Source organism: Aristolochia californica, unplaced genomic scaffold, assembly GCF_029961685.1.
Source record: "Aristolochia californica isolate CCGP_79_NKW_82.1479 unplaced genomic scaffold, dmAriCali1.0.hap1 SCAF_16, whole genome shotgun sequence".
NCBI lineage: Eukaryota > Viridiplantae > Streptophyta > Magnoliopsida > Piperales > Aristolochiaceae > Aristolochia > Aristolochia californica.
Window position 1 is genome coordinate 5,105,868 of NW_027181837.1, and position 20,848 is coordinate 5,126,715.

The window sequence follows — 20,848 nt, forward strand, 5'->3', positions numbered from 1 at the left end:
TCAATTTATTTGAGAATACTAATTTGGGTTGAGGAGACATGTTTGCCTATATCAAGTGGCTGCTCTAATTTTGCCAATGTTCTAAAATCTAATGTGTTTGATTGAACGAATTATGTTGATTGTCATTTGTTTAGTTTGAGGTACCATTTTTTATTTGACTTCATTAATAATGGAGTAAACCTAGTTTGCTTTTAAATAAAGGTATATGAACGAAATAGAATAAGCTATTCTACATACTGTTCTAATTATTGTTTCCATTTCATCAAATTAAATTCCATTTTCGATTTAAAAGCTGAACAAAAAATAGGTGACACGGGGTCGGCACCTGTTGGGAGAAATGATACTTTCCCACTTTGTGTGAATCTGTTGAGAATTAATTTAATAGAGAAAAACCACACACACAAAGAGCCAAGATTTTTTTACGTGGAAAACCCTTCAAAACAAAGGGAAAAAAACCACGGGACCTAGTCCAGTTAAAACTTCCACTATCAACACTAATGTATACACAATTGTTCTCTCTAGATAACACTAGAGACATACAATTAACAATAATCTCAAGAAAAATATTTTTTTGGCAACCAAAACAATGTGATAGAAGAGATTTAACCTAAGAAGACGTGTTACTGTTCACGGCCATTAACACCAGAAATACTGGTCTAAATCCGATCTCCACCGTTTAGATTGTAGAACCGTCAGTTGTGAACGTATCTGACAAGTTTCAGCTTGATCGGACTACAAAATATGCCCCTCAGAGCGTTTGACAGAAACTATACGGATTGTCCTGCTTTAGCAACCCATTTTTTTCTTTTCTTCTTCTCTACCTTCTCTCACACGTTAATGTCAGCATCACTTAGGTTTTAGTAAACCTAAAATCAGTTGGGCCTAAGCCCTCTCTCCATGTGGGCTTAATGGACCTACATGGGCCATCCTCCATATAGGAGGGAATCCACACAACAAATCTCCCCCTTCCTGTCTATGTGGAGGGACTCACCATACCTGCTTTTGCTTTGATACCAATTTGTTGTGTGGGTTCCCTCCTATATGGAGGATGATCCATGTGGGTCCATTAAGCCCACATGGAGAGAGGGCTTAGGCCCAACCGATTTTAGGTTTACTAAAACCTAAGTGATGCTGACATTATAAATAGAAGAGAATGTGTGAGAGAAGGTACAAAATAAGAAAAATGGTTGTTAAAGTAGGGCAGTCCATATAGTTTTTGTTAAACGCTCTAATCGGCATCGTTTGTGGTTCGATCGAGCTGAAACTTTGCAGATATGTTCACGACTGAGGGCTCTATAATATGAACGGTGGAGATCGGATTTAGACCAGTATTTTAGGTGTTTATAGCCATAAATAGTAATACGTTTTCTTAGGTTAAATCTCTTCTATCACATTGATTTGGTTGCCAAGAAAGTGTTTTTCTTGAGATTATTGTTGATTGTATGCCTCTAGTGTTGTCTAGAGAGAACATCTGTGTTGATAGTGGAAGTTGTAATTGGACTAGGTCTTGTGGTTTTTTCCTTTTGTTTTGAAGGGTTTTCCACATAAAAAATCTTGGTTCTTTGTGTGTGTGGTTTTTCTCTATTAAATTACTTCTCAACAGATTCACACAAAGTGGGAGAGTATCATTTCTCCCAACAAAGTGGCATCAGAGCGGGGTTATAGTCACTCAATACTTTGTGTTGAATAATGAAAGCTAATTTGAGTAGAATGGTTACTTTGAATGGTTCTAATTATCATACTTGGAAGGAAAAAATGGAAGACCTTTATTTGTAAAGTAATTTCATCTACCGGTGTTTGCTATTGAGAAGCCAAAAAATAAATCTGATGAAGAATGGACCTTGCAACATAGACAAGCTTGTGGGTACATTAGACAATGGGTAGATGATAATGTTTTGAACCATATTAGTGGGGAGACACATGCACGTACACTCTGGAATAAACTTGAACAATTATATACTCACAAGACTGGAAACAATAAAATGTATTTGATCAAACAATTGATCTATTTGAGATACCAAGATGGAACTTCGTTGACAGATCGCTTAAACACATTCAAAGGAATAATTAATCAGTTGGCTGGAATGGGTATCAAATTCGACGATGAGGTACAGGGTTTGTGTTTGCTTGGTGCATTGTCAGACTCTTGGGAGACATTCAGAATGTCATAATCTAACTCAGCCCCATATGGTGTAATCAATATGGATCTAGCTAAAAGCAGTGTTTTGGATGAAGAGATGAGAAGAAAATCACAGGGTTCTTCTTCGCAATTAGAGATCTTGTATACAGAGAAGAGGGGGAGGAGTAAAAGCAGAGGTCCAAAGAACAGAGATAAAGGCAAAAGCAAGTCAAACAAGTTTGTTAATGTTGAGTGCTATCATTGTAGCATGAAAGGGCATATCAAGAAATATTGTAGAAAATTGAAGAGAGGATACAAGGAGAAAGGGAATGAGAAGAAGGATGATCAAGTTGCCACCACTACTACTGGAGACTTCTTCATTGTTTGTGATGAAAATGATGTTGTAAACATTGTTTCTCATGAAACTAGTTGTGTCATTTGATGGTGGTGCCTCAAATTCATGCTACATCCAGAAAGTACTTCTTCACAAACTATGTACCCGGTGATTTTGGCACAGTAAAGATGGGCAATAGTAGCTTGGCTAAAATTACTGGCATTGGAGATGTGTGTGTGGAAACTAATAACAGCATGATGCTTGTTCTTAGAGATGTGAAGCATATTCCTGATATTCGTTTGAAATTGATTTCTACAAGTAAACTTGATGATGAAGGATATTGCAACACCTTTTATAATGGACAATGAAAGCTTTCAAGGGGTGCTATGGTTATAGCTCAAGGTAAGAAGGTTTCAAATTTGTACATGTTATAGACAAGACTCTCTAGTAACATTATTAATGTTATGGAAAATGAGCTCACAGTACAATTGTGGTATAAAAGACTTGCCCACACGAGTGAGAAAGGCTTGGCAATATTGGCTAAAAAGAATTTTCTGTCTGGAATGAAGGCCTTTGAAAAAGTGTACTCACTGTTTGGCAGGGAAGCAAAATAAAGTCTCCTTCAAAAGTTCTCCTCCTTCAAGAAAGTCAGGTATACTTGATCTAATTCATTCAGATGTTTATGGTCCTATGAAAACAAGAACACTTGGCGGTTCTTTGTATTTTGTGACCTTCATAGATGATCATTCAAGGAAGTCTTGGGTTTATACCTTGAAAATAAAGGATCAAATATTGGAAATGTTTAAACAGTTTCAGGCCTTAGTTGAGAGGCAGACTGGAAAGAAGCTGAAGTGCATCCGAACTGATAATGAGGGAGAGTATTCAGGCCCATTTGATGATTATTGCAGACAGCAAGGTATTCGGCATCAAAAGACACCTCCGAAGACTCCTTAGTTGAATTACTTAACTGAAAGGATGAATAGAACACTGATTAAGAGTGAGATGTTTGCTTTCACAGGCACAATTGTCTGGATCTTTTTGGGGTGAAGCTTTGAATATAGTTGTACATGAAAACAAGAACACTTGGCGGTTCTTTGTATTTTGTGACCTTCATAGATGATCATTCAAGGAAGTCTTGGGTTTATACCTTGAAAATAAAGGATCAAATATTAGAAATGTTTAAACAGTTTCAGGCCTTAGTTGAGAGGCAGACTGGAAAGAAGCTGAAGTGCATCCGAACTGATAATGAGGGAGAGTATTCAGGCCCATTTGATGATTATTGCAGACAGCAAGGTATTCGGCATTAAAAGACACCTCTGAAGACTCCTTAGTTGAATTACTTAGCTGAAAGGATGAATAGAACATTGATTAAGAGTGAGATGTTTGCTTTCACAGGCACAATTGTCTAGATCTTTTTGGGGTGAAGCTTTGAATATAGTTGTACATGTTCTTAATATGACACCATGTGTTCCACTTCAGTTTGATGTTTCAGACAGGGTTTGGACTGGTAAGAATGTTACATATGATCATTTACGTGTCTTTGGTTGTAAAACATTTATGCATATTCCAAAGGATGAGAGGTCTAAACTCGATGTGAAGACCCAACAGTGTGTCTTTCTAGGTTATGGCCTAAATGAGTTTGGGTACAGATTATATGATCTAGTTGAAAAGAAACTAGTGAGAAGCCATGTTGTTGTGTTTATTAAAGATCAAACCATACAAGATATTGAGAAGACAGATAAAGTAGTGATACGGTGCAATGATGGTTCAATTGATTTGGAACTGGTGTCATTGACCGATTTGCCAACGCAGGTTGAACATGCTACTCAAGATGACCAGCATAGTCCAAGTGATGCAAATGCTCCCTTATAGAATGAGACCCTTGTTCAGTTGCCAGAGTCATAGATGCTTCCAAATATTCCACTCAGGAGGTCTATCAGAGACCAACATCCTTCCACTCGGTATTCTATAGACAAGTATGTGTTAATGACTGACGGGGGAGAACCCAAGTGTTATGCAGAAGCCATGGAAGATGAACATAAGGCAGAATGGGTCGATGTCATGCAAGATGAGATGCAGTCATTGCATGACAATCACACTTTTGAACTAGTAGAGTTCCCCAAAAGCAAAAGAGCTTTAAAGAACAAGTGGGTTTATAGATTGAAGCAAGATGAATCCACTTCCCGACCACGATACAAAACTAGATTGGTTGTTAAGGGATTTAGTCAACGACAATGTATCAACTTTGATGAGATTTTCTCTCCAGTTGTGAAGATGTCCTCCATCCGTATGGTTCTTGGTTTAGCAACTAGCCTAGACTTAGAAATTGAACAGATGGATGTGAAAACCGTTTTTCTATATGGTGGTTTAGAGGAAGAGATTTTATATGGAGCAACCAGAGGGTTTCAAGGTGAAAGGAAAAGAAGATTATGTGTCGTTTAAAGAAAAACTTATATGGTCTAAAGCAGGCGCCCAGAAAAATGGTATAAGAAATTTGAGTCAGTTATGGAAGAGCAAAGCTACAAGAAAACCACCTCTGACCATTGTGTATTTGTGCAAAAATTTTGTGATGATGACTTCATAATATTACTGCTTCATGTTGATGACATATTGATTGTTGGCAGGAATTCTTCAAGAATTGAAAATTTGAAGAAGCAGTTAAAACAGTCTTTCGCTATGAAGGACTTGGGGCTAGCAAGGCAAATTCTTGGTATCTGAATTTATCGAGATAGAAAAGAGAAGAAGTTGCATGTGTCACAGGAGCGATATATTGAAAAAGTACTTAGCAGATTCAATATAAATAAAGCTAAGACAATTAGCTCTCCTCTTACTACTCATTTTAAGTTGACCACGAAGCAAAGTCCTTCTACAAATAGAGAGAAGGAAGAAATGGCAAGAGTCCCATATGCCTCAGCAATGGGTAGCCTAATGTATGCACGAGGCCAGATATAGCTCATGCAATTAGAGTAGTTAGTCACTTCCTCTCAAATCCAGGAAAAGAGCATTGGAATACAGTTCAGTGGATTTTGAGATACCTCATAGGTACTTCCGAGGTATGCTTGTGCTTTGGAAATTTTAAACCTATACTTGAAGGGTTTACAGATGCAGATATGGCTGGTGATATTGATTCCAAAAAGTCCACTTCAGGGTTCTTGATTACTTATTCAGGGGGAACAGTGTCCTGACAATCCAAACTATAGAAATGTGTTGCTTTACTGAGTATATTGTCATAACTTAAGGAAACAAAGAATTGATATGGAAGAAGAAGTTCTTAGAAGAACTGGGTTAGAAACAAGAGAAATATACTCTCTATTGTGATAGTCAGAGTGTCATCCATCTCAGTAAGAACTCAACCTTTCATTCGAGATCCAAGCATATTGATGTGAGTTATCACTGGATTCGTAATGCATTGGATATGAAATTGTTACAAATTGAAAAAATCCATACTGATGAGAATGGGTCAGATATGATGACAAAACTACTACCTATGCAAAAACTTGAAGTATACAAAGCAAAAGCAGGTATGGTGTGAATAATAATATTTTCCCACTTTGTGTGGATTTGTTGAGAAATAATTTAATAGAGAAAAATCACACACACACAAAGAGCCAAGATTTTTTATGTGAAAAATCCTTCAAAACAAAGGGAAAGAACCACGGGACCTAGTCCAGTTAAAACTTCCACTATCAACACTGATGTGTACACAAATGTTCTCTCTAGATAACACTAAAGTATACAATCAATAATAATCTCAAAAAAAATATTTTTTTGGCAACCAAAACAATGTGATAGAAGATTTTACCTAAGAAGATATATTACTGTTCACGGCCATAAACACCAGAAATACTGCTCTAAATCCGATCTCCACCGGTCATATTGTAGAGGCCTCAATTGTGAACTTATCTACAAAGTTTCAGCTCGATCGGACCATAGACAACGCCGATCAGAACGTTTGACGGAAACTGTACGGACTGCCCTGCTTTAACGGCCCCTTTTCTTCTTCAATACCTTCGTTCACACGTTCTCTTTTTCTTCTTCAATACCTTCGTTCACACGTTCTCTTCTGTTTATAATGTCAGTGTTGCTTCCAAAGAAAGAAAAAAAGAAATTTAGGAAAAAGGAAAAGTCGGGGCCAATTCTTCGCCACTGGCCAGAACCTCCCTACCAGGCAGCAATCCAGCAACTAGGCGACCCGTAGCGCCAGAAGCAATGCATTTTGTTTCTGTCCAGAAGCTGAACTCTATCTTCGACTGCTAGAAAACATCAAGGCTCTTTCACATCAAAATGGGCATCAAACAGCTGGGTTGCAGATTAGGCTGCGAACAGAAATAGGGACGATTAGAGGAAGAGGCCTTATTTTTTTCTCTCATTCGCATGGTGATTTCAGGACTTCTCTTTCCACACTCCCCCTCCCCCGAAGTTGAGGTACACGGTCACCTTCCTGTGGGGTACTTTGTTTGGTTCATGCTTTCTGGGGTTGTTGTTTTTTCTTGATTTATTTTTCACCTCTTCTTTCCCTTAAATGTGAAGAAGAGCCCGTCTAGCACATCGTGTTTTGTGATGCGGCGGGAAAAGGGGCTTATGATAAATTGGAATAGTTCACACAGCTGGGTATACGTTATTGTGAAAGGTTTCATATGTTTATGTTAATTCAAAAGAGAATGAATGATATATAGTAGTAGTCATTGTAGGTCATGAGAACTGCGAAGAATGTGTTCGTATAATTGTATAATCAGGGGCTGCAGGGCATTTGATATATGAGATGTGTATTTAATTGTGAAGAAAATACAAAGTAACTGTCACTTGAACGGATATTTGATGTTATTTTTTTCCTTTCTAAGGATTGTTGGTTGGTCGTTGCTAATTTTTTTATTTTTTGTTGGCTATGGTGGAAAGGTTTAAGATGAATTCAAAGCTCGGACTTGCTCACAGACGCATCAGTTATGTATTGATGAATGTTGAGTGCTGATGTTCTCGTCGGATCTTTAAGTCACATGATTGTTGGCATCCTCTCTAGAAGTGCCTTCACTGAATCGGTTCCTGTTCTGTGTCCTTTTAAGGTGAAAGCAGAAGCAGAGGGAACAGAAAACAGTTGATGTCTGAAGTCCGAATAAGACTTTTGGAGTTGGTGATCAATTAAAGATTTCATCTCTTGTGCTGATTATTCTTTTCAACATAAAAAAGCATGTAGATTTTCGATTTGGGAATCTGGTAAGGGAGTTTTTCTGTTAGTCATGAAGTGCATCTCTTTCTTAGGTCACTTCTCTAACCAGTTCAGAGTAACCAGATATAGTTTCAACATGTGGAGGGATCATGATTTTATTCAAGCACGCCAGGTACACACGACTACAGAGTACAGTGCTGCCCATCTTGACAATCATATGAGGCCACAGACTCCTATAACACCCAAACAGAGACAGCAGATGGAACATAATAGGCGGCTAGCCCTGGCTAAGAAAGAGCTATCTCTTAAGGGTAGATCTTTGGAAGGAATCCAGCAAGACCAGTGCCACCTCCCACTACAACAGGAAGCCACTTTTTTGGATATTGACCATCACACCTTTAACGGTGACTGTGAACAGTGTGGGAAGAAATCATCATTGTCATCATCGTCTTCATCCAATGGTGCAATAACTCTATCCAAGCAGCAGTTGGAGGTCCTCCAGGCTTTGGCCCAAGGACGTTCTGTGTTCATTACCGGTTCAGCTGGCACTGGTAAAACCTTTTTGCTAAAGCATGCAATAAGAGTTCTTCAGGAGATGCACCATCCTGACCATGTCTTTGTCACAGCCTCAACTGGGGTTGCAGCATGTGCTCTTAATGGACAGACACTACATTCCTTTGCCGGTGTGGGGTTAGGAACTGGAAACCATGAGTTTTTGTACCTTAAAGCCGTAAAGAACAAGCAAACTCGCAAGAGATGGAGGGATGTCAAGGCATTAGTCATTGATGAAGTGAGCATGATAGATGGTGAGCTTTTTGACAGCCTTGAGTACATTGCACGAAGGATAAGGGGTAATATACCGCCAAAAGCATGGGGTGGAATACAACTTGTTGTCAGTGGGGACTTCTTCCAGCTTCCCCCCATTAAAGTGATCAATCTACAAAAGGAATTTGCTTTTGAGGCTGATTGCTGGAATGCAAGTTTTGACCTGCAAGTTGAACTTACCCGCATATTCCGGCAGTCTGACTCCCAACTGATTGAGTTGCTTCAAGGTATTAGAAGAGGCCAAAAGGATCCTAACCATCTGCATTTGTTGAATAGCAGTAATGCTGGGCTAAATTTAACAGAGGAGAGGGTCGAGTCCATCACTCGCCTCTATCCAAGGAATGAAGATGTCAGGAGAGTTAACAACCAGAGGCTAAGAAACTTAGGTGGTGAAATTATCACTTACCGGGCATTGGATAGTGGGAAGGAACCTTGGAGAAGCCAGCTTAAACAGGGAATTGCTCCTGATGAGTTGGAGCTTTGTCTTGGTGCAAAAGTAATGTTGATAAAAAACATGGACACTAACCAAGGGCTCGTGAATGGTACCATTGGAATGGTCACAGGGTTTGTCAAACCCAAAAAGGCTGAAGATGGTGGAAGTGGAATTCTGGACATGTGTTCAGCAGGTCTGTTGCCTAGAGTCTATTTTGAATCTGGAGTCGAGAAAGTGGTGGGGCCAGAGTCATGGGATGTGATGGAAGGAGAAACCGTGCTTGCTACGAGGAGACAGATCCCACTCATATTAGCATGGGCTCTTAGCATTCACAAATGTCAAGGAATGACTCTTTCTCGCTTTTGCACAGACCTGTCGAAAGCATTTGGTTATGGTATGGTTTATGTTGTACTTTCTCGAGTGAAGAGCTTGGAAGGCCTGTTCTTGTCTGGTTTTGATCCACAGAAGATCAAGGCACATCCAAAGGTCCTGCAATTCTATGACACAGTACTGTGTAACCAGATTTGAAATTTTTTGGGATGCTTGTTCCGGATCATCTCTATCTGAGATCAAGGTTGTTAAATTCCTCCTTTATTTGTTGCTGCAACTATACTACTTGATTGTCTTGCATTCTCGAAGAGCAAAACTTCAGGAACCAAAGAGCACATATCAAAATATCTCTATGGTATGTCACTAGCCTAACCTTTTTGGGTGATTATTTGAAACAGCTATCGTGTTTATTGAAGGAGCCATAGCCTTTATGCGGGTTTCCTGAGGTTCACTTGTAATATGTGTAATGATTTGTCAGAGACAATTTGCAATGTCAGAGCCCAGGAGGAACAGGGCAAATGAAAACAGAAAAGGACGAAGATGTCATTATATCATCTTTGGGCTCGTCATTTTTCCTTGGCTCCCTTTTATCTTTCGAAGCAGAACTGAACAGCTATTAGCCAAAGGTTCCAAGGACCCGTGATTGTTGGAGATTTTCTTGAATCGATGGATTAAGTGAACTTGGAGATCACTGAATTTACATGTATTTCCCCATTTTTGCTTTTTGGTTTGTTTTTCCCATATTTTCCTATTTAAGGAAGAGAAAGAAAAAAAAAAGAAAGAAAATAAGTTTCTTTTCTCTTGTTTGGATACACTCAGAAAATAAAAAATATATATATAATATTGTAAAATTTTGATGATTAAAATTTTCTCTAAGTTCTGTCTCTTTTCTTTTCGCCCCAAATTTTATTGTTTTGAGAGATAAACTTTGTTAATTAAGAGAGAGTCAAGTAGATAAATTTTCTCTCACAAAAAGATAGAATTTGGAGAAAAAATAAAAGAAATAGAAACTTGAGAGAAATTTTTAACCATTAAAAGTTTAAAATACTAATTTTATTTATTTTCCTTTTTTTTGCAAGTATCCAAACAAAAAAACTTATATTTCTCTTCCATTTTTTTTTTCTCATTTTCATTTATTTTCTTTCTCTTTTTCTTTCTTTTCTCTTCCTTTTTTTTCTCTCTCTGCTTTCTATGTTCCAAACTTTGTCTTGGGGTCTGTTTGGAACCCTTACAAAAGAGAAGAAAAGAAAATAAGAATTTGATCATTATTATTTCTAAAAATAGTTAGTTAAATAAGATAATAATCAAATTCTCATTTTTACTAACTATATTTGGGAATAATAATGGTCAAATTTTATTTTATTTTTGTTCGTTTCCATGGGTTCCAATCAGACCCTTAGAGATTCTATTGAATAATCTCAACATAGTAATTTTTTAACTATTACACAACATTGTTAGTTATTACTCACATAAATTTAATAAAAATAAAAATACAATTAAGTTATGTACCTACTACTAGTTCATTAATTAAAGGAAGAACTGCATGTGTGAAGCATCGATAAATATAATAACTCAAGCAATCTTAGCAGATTTTGAGCTTACACTTTTTGTATTCAAATACCCCAATATTTAATGTCTCATGGGAGAAGATTTGTCAATTAATTGTTTTAGGAGTTTGGGATGATTGCTTGTGAATTGGGATACTAAGGGAGGGAGGGAAGGAAAATGATTATGCTCTAGTTACCCTTTTAAGAATTTTGAGACGCAGAAGATGAATTGTTTTTACAAAAGAATAGAAAGAAATATTCATTTTCTCTTCAATCAATCATTCAATTTGTCTATTAATTTTTTTATTTTAAAATAATTTATTTTTTTGGTCAAATTTCTGATGTTTGTATTGTATAGGTATAATTTGTTATCATTTCATATTGGAGGAATGAAAGTTTATTTTTTATTCCCTTATGACATATTTTTCCCTAAAATTGATACAAATACAAGCAAAGGTCGTGGTTACTTGTTGATGCCAAATCCTAGAATTTAATAGTACCAATCAATGAAACTTGAAAACCAGTTGCAGACCGACATAAACATTGTTTTAGTCATATTGCATCCGAATTCATCGTGCAAGATCTCAATTTAAATTGGGCTAGACTTTACCATTGCTTGGTACCTAAAGGACTCTTGATTGTTTAATGTCACATAGTGTTATATATAAGCATAACATTTGGAGATTTTGTATAGGTATAGATAGTATATATAGATAGATAATGGAAACTAATAATAAAGGAATGATCTCAATCGTACTAAAAGAAATTAGACTTTTGATGAAAAAACTTTCGTCATTAGAAGTATCAATTTTCTTCATAATAATTTTTTTGACTATATGTTTTGTTGGAAAATTTTAGCTGTAGATTGTAGTCATGTATTTAACAATATCTAAATTTGATCTCAAGATCCTTATTGAGATAATTTTAATGATAATAAACACTCAAGTTATTAATAACGTGCATTTAAGTATGTTGTGCAACTCAAAACTCCCTTAGAAACTTTTGGTAGTATATCTGTTCGAGTGGCAAAAGACTTTCTAAACAGCCCATACATCAAAAGCGAATAAACAATTCATGCTAAGAAGTACACCATTCAAACTACCTAGCAATACAATTTGACTGAACAAGAAAAAAGAATAAGCAACCAACCTAGAAGAGGTAAGAAGAGTAAAACAGGTAAGAATAGTTAATCATATAAAAAGAAGTCCACTTCAATTAGAAACTTATAAGAATTAAAGTGTTGAGGGTCAAAGGAGTCAGATCTCATGCATAGTAGTTGAGTACCTCATTAGAAGAGATGAAGCCATGAAGCAAAAGACAAAATGGAGTCAACCATGTGACAAATGAGCAAAGGGATCGATCCATTGTCATGGTAGAAAGAAAAAAATGAGTCAACTAAGGAAAATAAAAAAGTTTTGAAGGTAAGAAAGGAATTGAAACCATCAAAAGAGTTAACCCCTTATCATAGGAATTGACGACACCTTATCATAGTGGTGTAGCGAAAGGAGTTAACTACAAGTTAAATGTTCTTAAAGTAACAAAGGAGTCAAATGCGTCATGAGGAGTCGACCTCTTAGCATAGGACTCAACTCCTATATATGTAGAGATGAAGAGAGGAGTTGACCCCTAACATTGGAATCGACTTTCACGTAGTGTTATGGTCCCGGATCTGACACATGGATTCGTTGGGAGGAAGAAGAGAAAGACGAAAATCAAGTCAAAGGGAAGCTTGAAAACCTTAGATTCTTTAAGGAGAACGCACACCCCTGAGCTCGTTGAGGAGAACTCAAAACCCTATTTACGCTAAATCAATGTTTGTCTTTTCTCATTACTCTTACCCCTTAAACAGGGTTCACCCTTACAGGGTTTAAGATAAAATATTATAAAAATATCCCTATAGATAAAATATTACAAAAATGCCCATATGGCCTATTAATTCTTTAAATGAAATAAAATAAAATAAATTAAATAAAAAAAATTAATTAGACTCTTAATAATGTTATTATGTGCATAACACGTAGGCTGACTTCTGAACTTCGATTCTAACTTGTTTGATATCCAAATTTTATAAGTGACTTATTGTTATGTTCATCAGAACGAATAATATTTAACATATATTTTTGAGAAAAATTTGGACCTATTTGACCAATTTTTTCTAAAAGACAAAAATATCACTTTCTAGCTCTAACAAATAATTTTTTGAACATTGAAGAAATTTCTATTTAAGTCAAACATACTCCAAATAATTTTTTGTCTTGGGCAATGTATTTTCCATGTTTGCTAAGCCTTTACACACAATTTGAGAAGACTTTCGCTATTCCAAGCTCCAAAAGAAGTCAAAATCAATAGCATTCTCTATTGAGTTAAGTATTTTACTATTTATCTTTAAAATGTTGATTTAATACTTAGGTATTTGTTTGCTAAACAGTGCTTGGCCTTAAGATCATATTTAATTGACAAATATGGTTTTCATGACTTGTATTCTAATGAATGTTTTTCATGTATAGTGAAGATTCTTCCTCTATTCTCCTTTTCTCTCTCTCTAGCTCTAAATTCTAAATGTTGAAGACCAGTGAGCCATCACCACAAGGGTGAGGTGGGGGTCGGGGTAGCATTGAGTCGAGCTAAACTCGAACTTGCATATGTTTGAACTTGGCTTGATTTAAATAGTTCAAATTCGATCTCAGCCTCAAGCCTTAAATTGGAATCGACCTCGTGCTCAAAAATTTACTGAGTTTGATTTTGAGCTAGAGTTGGATTCGAGCTCCAACCTACATTTAAAACTTAAAAAATAAAAAAAATTACAAAAAAAAATAAAAAAAATATTGTGATGACATTGGTACTTTGGAACTGCAAGGTATGACAAAGGAGTCCAAGACTTTGCAATGGAACATACTAATATATAATAACTAACTTAATAGACCTAAAAGAAAGAGCAAACACCCCCATCATAGTGTTTATTTCATTGGAAAACAACAACATTAAATGTTGAGGAACCCAAAAGGGCTAAATGATCTATTATCTTTGAAGTTTGAGGTAAATAAGAGCAACTATCAACTAACTAAAGAGAGAATTGATGACATCAATTAGAGTAAAGGGTATTTTCGTAAAAAAATCTATGCTAACTAGTTGGTTCACCGGCTCACGAGCTAACAAGTCAAGTTAAGAAAATCTCAAATTTGGCTTGTTATACTTAAAAAGCCTTATTTCAAGTTTAAACTTGAGCCAAACTCAAGTAAAAATTAAACTAAGCCAAACTCAAACGGTTTGCGAGCTGGTTTAGCTTGGTGCCACCCCTAGGTGGGGGCCCTAAATTTTATCAATGGTCTAAGGGTTTCCAACTAGAGTAGGACCCCATCTTGCTGGTTGAAATGGCATCCCTAGAAAACATTCATAAAATGTATGTCTTTGGTTTTTGCTCAAATGTTGATGAGTTGCACAAGTCCACCAAATCCTTGCACCCCTGGTTCAGGTTCACGTGGTTGGACTTGAATCTAAGCCCCCTTCCCTCAATTCTCAAATAAGGCATATATCTCGGTTTCTAATTAAATTTGGTCAATATTGAAATAGCACCCCATTTGCTCATCAGCACACCATAGGTACCAATCATTAGAGATCTTCTTTCTCCTAGAACTCATTTGTCTTATAAGGGTAGAGAGAATAGAAGTTGCACTCTTCCAAATCTGAAACCAGCTACTTCAGGGGAAAGAGAGTCATATTCCCCCTAAAGTTCTTCATAACAAACATCCGAAGAAACTCTTTAAAAAAAAGAGAAAAGAAAAAGTTAAAAAGCTTCATACTTCAAACAAAGAAAGGAAAGAATGGTTTCATCTTGGTCTTATTCATGGCGCTCATGTTACAGGTGTTAGACCTGGAACTGAAGCAAAGGTGTGTAAGTTAGACAAGTCTATTTACGGTTTGAAACAAGCCTATGCAGTAAATATACTCTTCCATATCTTGAGAAATCATCTATAAATGTGATAAAATACGAATAACCATTACGAGTATTCACATTCATAGGTCCACATATATCAAAATGAATAATATCTAAAACATGAGAACTTCTTAAGCCTTTGGATGGAAAGGGTATCTTTGTCATTTTCCCATATATACAACACTCACAAATAGGAAAATTATTATGTGAAAGATTTTTAATAATCCTTGTGTCACAAGTCTTATAATTTTATCCTTGTTTATATGCCCTTGTCATAAATGCCACAAATACAATTCATTTTCCTTAATATCCAAAGAAGAAGAATTTTAGGAAGAAGAGATTTGTTAGACTTGATGTCTAATAATAATAAAATAAACATTATAGAAATAGATATTAAATCTTTCATAATTCTTCTTATCATGAGAGTCATACATATATCATAGAATTGAAATAAGAAGAATAAAGAGAGCATACATTTCATCTTGAAGAATATAAATAGAACTTGAATGGCACAAGATAACCTTTGATAATTCACTTACAAGCGATAATCTTGCTCCAGTTTAGCCAGACTGGGTGTGCAAATAGCCTTAGCCTAATTTATAAGACCATAGAAGAATTTATAGATTTCCAAAGGGTGTGGCACTAATGACTATTCATAAGGATAGAGATACATCCTCTAAAGAGAAATACATCCCCTCAAGAAAGATAAATCTCCTTATTCCCAGGGGATGTGTCCGCTAAGTCAATGCACCCAATTAATCTACTTTTACAGGGGGGATGTGCTGGCCATTATTCCCTGTAGTGAATATCCAATGACAAAACATCTAGAAGTGGGCCCCACTCTTATAAATCATAGTAATTTTATTTCATAAATAATATATTTAAAATCATAATTCTAACAGCAAGCACCCCCCTGCAGGAGCGACCTCCATCCCCTGATCCTAGTGCCGATAGTGACAGAAACCAGCTCGAAGCCCGGCTGCCTCAAGTCTCTTGTGCAGATGTGATCAAGGAAAGCGGGACAGGTGGTCCAGGTTCTGATTCTATGCTCAAATCAATAGCAACTAACATGAATCTCTCAAGCCTTGAACCTGTTTGTGTTATTGCCTAAACAATAAAGCTCACACTGAAACTAGAATCATTTTGTTCTCTGTGACATTGATGCCTCTGGAGGTTCACTTTATCTGGGTTTTGGAACTTGGGAAGCATGATATGTGGCGGGTTCAGGAAGGTTGAATTGGGTCCCATGATATCTTCCAGTTTAGAGAAGTAGGCATGAGGAGGAATTTGCAGATTTAAGTGGTTTCCACGCAAAGGCGCGTCAGTACTGGAGAATAATTCTCTTTTGTGGGCGATTGAGTTCACGAGGGTCCCTTTTGGTTTGCACTTTAATAAGTCTTCGGCAGTGAAGAAAATGAGATTCACCCTCATGACCTCTACAGCCTTGACTTCATTTCTGGGCAGGTAAGCAAGCCCACACTCTCAGGTAACCACCTTTCACATCATGTTACTCCAAATGCTTCTTTGACAATGAACCAGGGCGAAAGCAAGGATCGCTTATCACAGAGACGGAGACGGAGACGGAGACGGAGATGAGACAACTTCTATCTTTACTAAGATGGTACCGGAATCGTTCTGAATGAATCCAGAAGCAGATTCAGTCAGCTTTCAAAGATTTCTACGACATCTCCAACCTTCCTTCCACTTCTATCAAATCAAACTAAATGAAAAAGATCAGCAAAGATCAGTCTTCTACGACTCTGTAGCTGCCGAAGAAAGAGGAGTGGTTCAAAATGACACACGCTTCGACTAGCAAAAAATATTATAATTATTAAACCTTTTAGTACTGAACTTTAAAAAAAATATATTCGAATCCTTTCTTTTATTGATTTTGGAAACAGGACCTGTCATAGTCAAAGCTCCCATAACTAGTTTGGCGACATCAAGAAATGCCCTTGTCTGGAAGACCACGCTTATCGCCATCCGTGTGAGATCGCGAATCCCCTCGTGCACAATAATTTTTTTTCTTTTTCCTCCCTGTGGACCCACTGTTACTACTCGCACGCGCGTATCTCCCTGCTCATAGGCCTAGAGTTTTTTGTGTGGGGCACTTTCTGCCTCCACACGTGTGATTGACCCTTCAAGGTCACTTTTTTTAATTTAATTTTAACATTTCAGGGGGTATCATTCTAAATATATTCTGTTGTGCGTCACGCACTCGTCCAAACCAATCTTCACATGCGCTTACGCGCCATTTTCCGATGCCCGAAATTTAGATTCGCCTCATAGCTCGCGCGGCCCACACTAGCAAGGTGGGCCCATTTGAAAAGGGGTAAATAAGTAATTAAAGAGTGATGAAGAATATTAGTTAAATTCACTCCGCTCTTTTCGACTTTAAGTTTAATATTTTTATCAAAATTAAAAATTGGAAATAAACAGAGCGCGGTTACCATCGCCACGTGTAGGTCACTGAAACGTTGCGGTGCGAGCGTGCGAGTCGGAAGGGGGTGGCAAAAGCAGTCAAGGGGAAGACTGAAGACCGGATAAGCCCGAGGTAGGTAGTCAAAGGGAGGAGCTGTAGCCTGTCAAATGCTGAGGTGGGACATTAGAAAAGGCGCGCTAGGACGCCACCGGGTCCACGCCCGGCTTTCGCTTAATTCGGCTTCATATTTGAAAACAATCCCGTGAGAAGTAACGTCCTGCACGTGTGGTGCGGAGGCCGAGGGGCGACTGACCGGGATACAGCCCGTGAGAGCCGGTCTCATGGTGCTTTAATCAAAAGGTGTTTTTTTTTCCCTCTGAAGTTTCAACTCTGTGACCGAAAACAAATTAGGAGACCCAGTGGGGAGGGCTGAGAAGAGAGAGAGAGAAGGCAGTTGCAGAGATGTCACTGCTCTTTATTGGGGCTCCTGGTAATCTTTGATGTCTCTGTTTCTGAGGCTTGTAAGTCTCGTTTATCTGGTTCAACTCTCATTTGAGGCTTTTGTTTGCTTGATTCTGTTGTGGGTCTTTTGAGTCGTGGGGACTGTCGATTTAGGCTTTTTAGGCTTTTTACTATTTTTCTCGTCTGGGTTTGATGATTTCACCTTTTTTAAGCTTTGAGTGGTCGAGTTCTTTGATTTTAGGGCAAGGGATTATACGTTTATGATGATGGTGGCGATTATTCCTTTGACTGGAGAAAGAGATGAGATAAAGCAAAAAGACCGAGTGAGAAAAGATAGGTCCCCATTAAAGCGTTCTTCTCCTTCTAATGCGGTTTTCCTACGGATCGTCTCCAGATGTCATGTACCTTAAACGGGTCTTTGGGTTTTTTTAACCTTTCTTTACCAATTTGGGTTTCTGGGGTTCTTAGAAATGCCTTTGTTTCAGCTTCCTTCGTGGAGGAAAGATGGAGAGCTTTGGTTTGAGGGCGGTGGGCATATTTTAGATCTGGAGGTTGTTACCAAAAACAGGGTTTTGGGAAATGGCGTTGAAAAATTAGACCTGAAGAAAATCATAGAAGAGCTTGATTTGTGCGATGTGCCGTCTGTGTTCATCTGCCCAATCTCGCTGGAGCCCATGCAAGACCCTGTTACTCTCTGTACCGGCCAGACCTATGAGAGATCGAACATTCTCAAATGGTTCTCCATGGGGCATTTGACATGCCCCACGACGATGCAAGAGTTGTGGGATGATTCTATCACTCCCAATAAAACCCTTTACCACCTTATCTACAGCTGGTTCTCCCAGAAATACTTGCAAATGAAGAAAAGGTCAGAGGATGTCCAAGGAAGGGTTTCGGAGCTTCTGGAGAGTCTTAAGAAGGTAAAAGGTCAGGCAAGAGTTCAAGCCCTCAAGGAGCTCCAGAAGGTCGTGGTTGCCCATGCTTCAGCAAAGAAGACCGTTGTTGATGAAGGTGGGATTTCGTTGATCTCTTCCCTGCTAGGTCCATTCACTTCCCACGCCGTGGGATCTGAAGTCATTTCGATTTTGGTGAATTTGCCCCTTGATTCTGATTCCAAGACGAATTTGATGCAACCAGCCAAAATTTCTTTGATGGTGGATATGTTAAATGAAGGAACGATTGAGACCAAGATAAACTGCACAAAACTGATTGAATTGTTGATGGATGAGAAGGATTTCAATTCAGAAATTGTTTCAAGTTTAAGTCTGTTGGTTGGTTTGTTGAGATTGGTCAAAGATAAAAGGTACCCAAATGGTACCTCAGCCGGCCTTTGTTTACTTAAAACAATTTGTTCCTATAAGCAGGTCAGAAACTTGATTGTTAGTATAGGAACTATTCCTCAGCTTGTGGAGCTCTTACCCAACTTGAATCCTGATCGTTTGGAATGGGCTTTGTTTATATTAGATGTCCTCTCCACTTTGCCAGAAGGAAGACAGGCATTAAAAGATTGCCCTCGGACAATCCCCAATGTGGTGAAGCTGTTGATGAGGGTTTCAGAGAGTTGTACACAGTATGCTTTGTCTGTATTGTGGGCTATATGTAAGATGGCCCCAGAAGAATGTGCTTCAGTGGCTGTGGAGGCAGGATTAGCTGCAAAACTTCTACTTGTAATACAGAGTGGCTGCAATCCAGTCCTTAAACAGAGGTCGGCAGAGTTGTTGAAGCTATGTAGCCTCAACTATACAGCCACTATTTTCATTTCAAAATGCAAGCTCACTAGAACAATCCAATGAAAGATATGATGGACGTCTGGTTTCATTTCACGGTCATCTGAGAAGTGAAAGTAGCAAATGGGATCTCTACACTTGTTGAGAAATTACCGTTGGGAAAGAGGTTACAAGAGGGATTTTTGTAAATGGCTGGCTTCATTTATGTTTCAAAATGCAAGCTCACCAGAACAATCCAATGAAAGATATGATGGATGTCTGGTTTGATTCCACGGTCATCTGAGAAGTGAAAGGAGCAAATGGGATCTCTACACTTGTAGAGATATTACCATTGGGAAAGATGTCACAAGAGGGACCTTTGTTTATGAGGTACTTTGCCCTACTCTCCCATTTGTACACCAAAACCTGCAACTCTGTTCAATTGATATCAATCCAAGAAGATGAACAAGAATGTAGATTGCTAGGCTCCTCTGATACGACAAAGCAAAATTCTGTAAGTGGATTTCAATCCACCTGCCTTGCCCAATTGCTGGTGGGTCTGTGCCAAAATTTTCCCCAATAAGCCAGCAAAGCTCACATTGGGCTATTTTTGTTCATTATAAGACAAAAGAACAAAAAAGGAGAACGAAGGCCTTATTGACGACTTTATGTTACCCATCTGATATATAGTTTGTAAATCACCACATGTAATACAGTTGGAAGGTGTAATGAATGTGAGGTTTCATGAAAGGAGCAGGAAGTTCTATGAATAACATGGGTAAGTTGGACCTATTGTTAAAGTTTTAGTTCTGTTTCTCGACACATTTCATATCAATAATAAAATCCCAATTTTTCCTATAGTTGTCTTCTGAATCATGTCTGTCACATTTGAAGGATGAGCAACAAATTTATTTCTCTTCACTGTGGCAAGCTCAAAGATAATTTCCAATTCGGTTCTTTTCTTGATACCCTCTACCAAAATTTCTGTAGTTGCTTGTTGTCTGATCTGTAGTTTAAGTGATGAACAGTTTATCTGTTTTCCTGCCATGGATCCATCGACTTCAGAGCTTTTTTTGTATTTGCCCATATGCCAACCCTGATCTCAACTATTCTGTTCCCTATAATTTTGGTTTTGAGTAGAAACAGTAAAAACTCGAGGAAATGTCCTTACTCCACAGCTTGGATGCCCTACACAGAGTTGTGAGCATTTCAATTCTGAGTTCTTCTATTTCTTGACTTTCTTCAAAACAGTGAGGGTGTCTGGACAAGCTTCTGGACCTATCCTTCTTTGCCTCTGGAAGGAAAAAGGATTCCCAAGATGGAGCATCTTTCTAGCCACCCATGAGAAAACTGCAGCTGCCCGTGTACAGCTGATAGAAGTCGAAGCTGCGGCCGTCAACCCTTTCGACAAAATGCTTCTCTGATTTTGAAAGATGCTTGTCCTCATGTATCATGACTGCGCTTTGATAGGCCCTTTTTGCTGCTTTTTCTTGTAACTGATTTGGTCAGTGCCTGGGGCTGACTGGTTTTGAATCATACTGAGGAAGATATTTAATAGATGAATAAACAGAT

General features: G+C 37.9%; 2 protein-coding genes across 4 annotated transcripts; both read left to right on the forward strand.

The window, feature by feature from the left end:
* Positions 1–6,533: 6,533 nt before the first annotated feature.
* On the forward strand, positions 6,534–9,759 carry LOC137953232 (uncharacterized). Of its 3 annotated transcripts, none has more exons than XM_068800520.1 (3): positions 6,534–6,878; positions 7,350–8,168; positions 8,244–9,759. In XM_068800520.1, exons 2-3 carry the CDS (start codon positions 7,688–7,690, stop codon positions 9,401–9,403), a joined length of 1,641 nt encoding a protein of 546 aa, XP_068656621.1. In that variant the 5' UTR covers positions 6,534–6,878; positions 7,350–7,687; the 3' UTR covers positions 9,404–9,759. The 3 variants fall into 3 exon arrangements, with proteins under 3 accessions (XP_068656621.1, XP_068656620.1, XP_068656619.1); XM_068800519.1 differs by having other exon boundaries at positions 7,350–7,664; positions 7,741–9,759; XM_068800518.1 differs by having other exon boundaries at positions 7,350–9,759.
* A 7,752-nt stretch (positions 9,760–17,511) lies between these two features.
* Positions 17,512–20,109, forward strand: LOC137953350 (U-box domain-containing protein 30-like). The gene has a single exon (XM_068800714.1). The coding sequence runs from the start codon at positions 18,041–18,043 to the stop codon at positions 19,361–19,363; it is 1,323 nt and encodes a 440-aa protein (XP_068656815.1). The 5' UTR covers positions 17,512–18,040; the 3' UTR covers positions 19,364–20,109.
* The last annotated feature ends 739 nt before the right edge of the window (positions 20,110–20,848 follow it).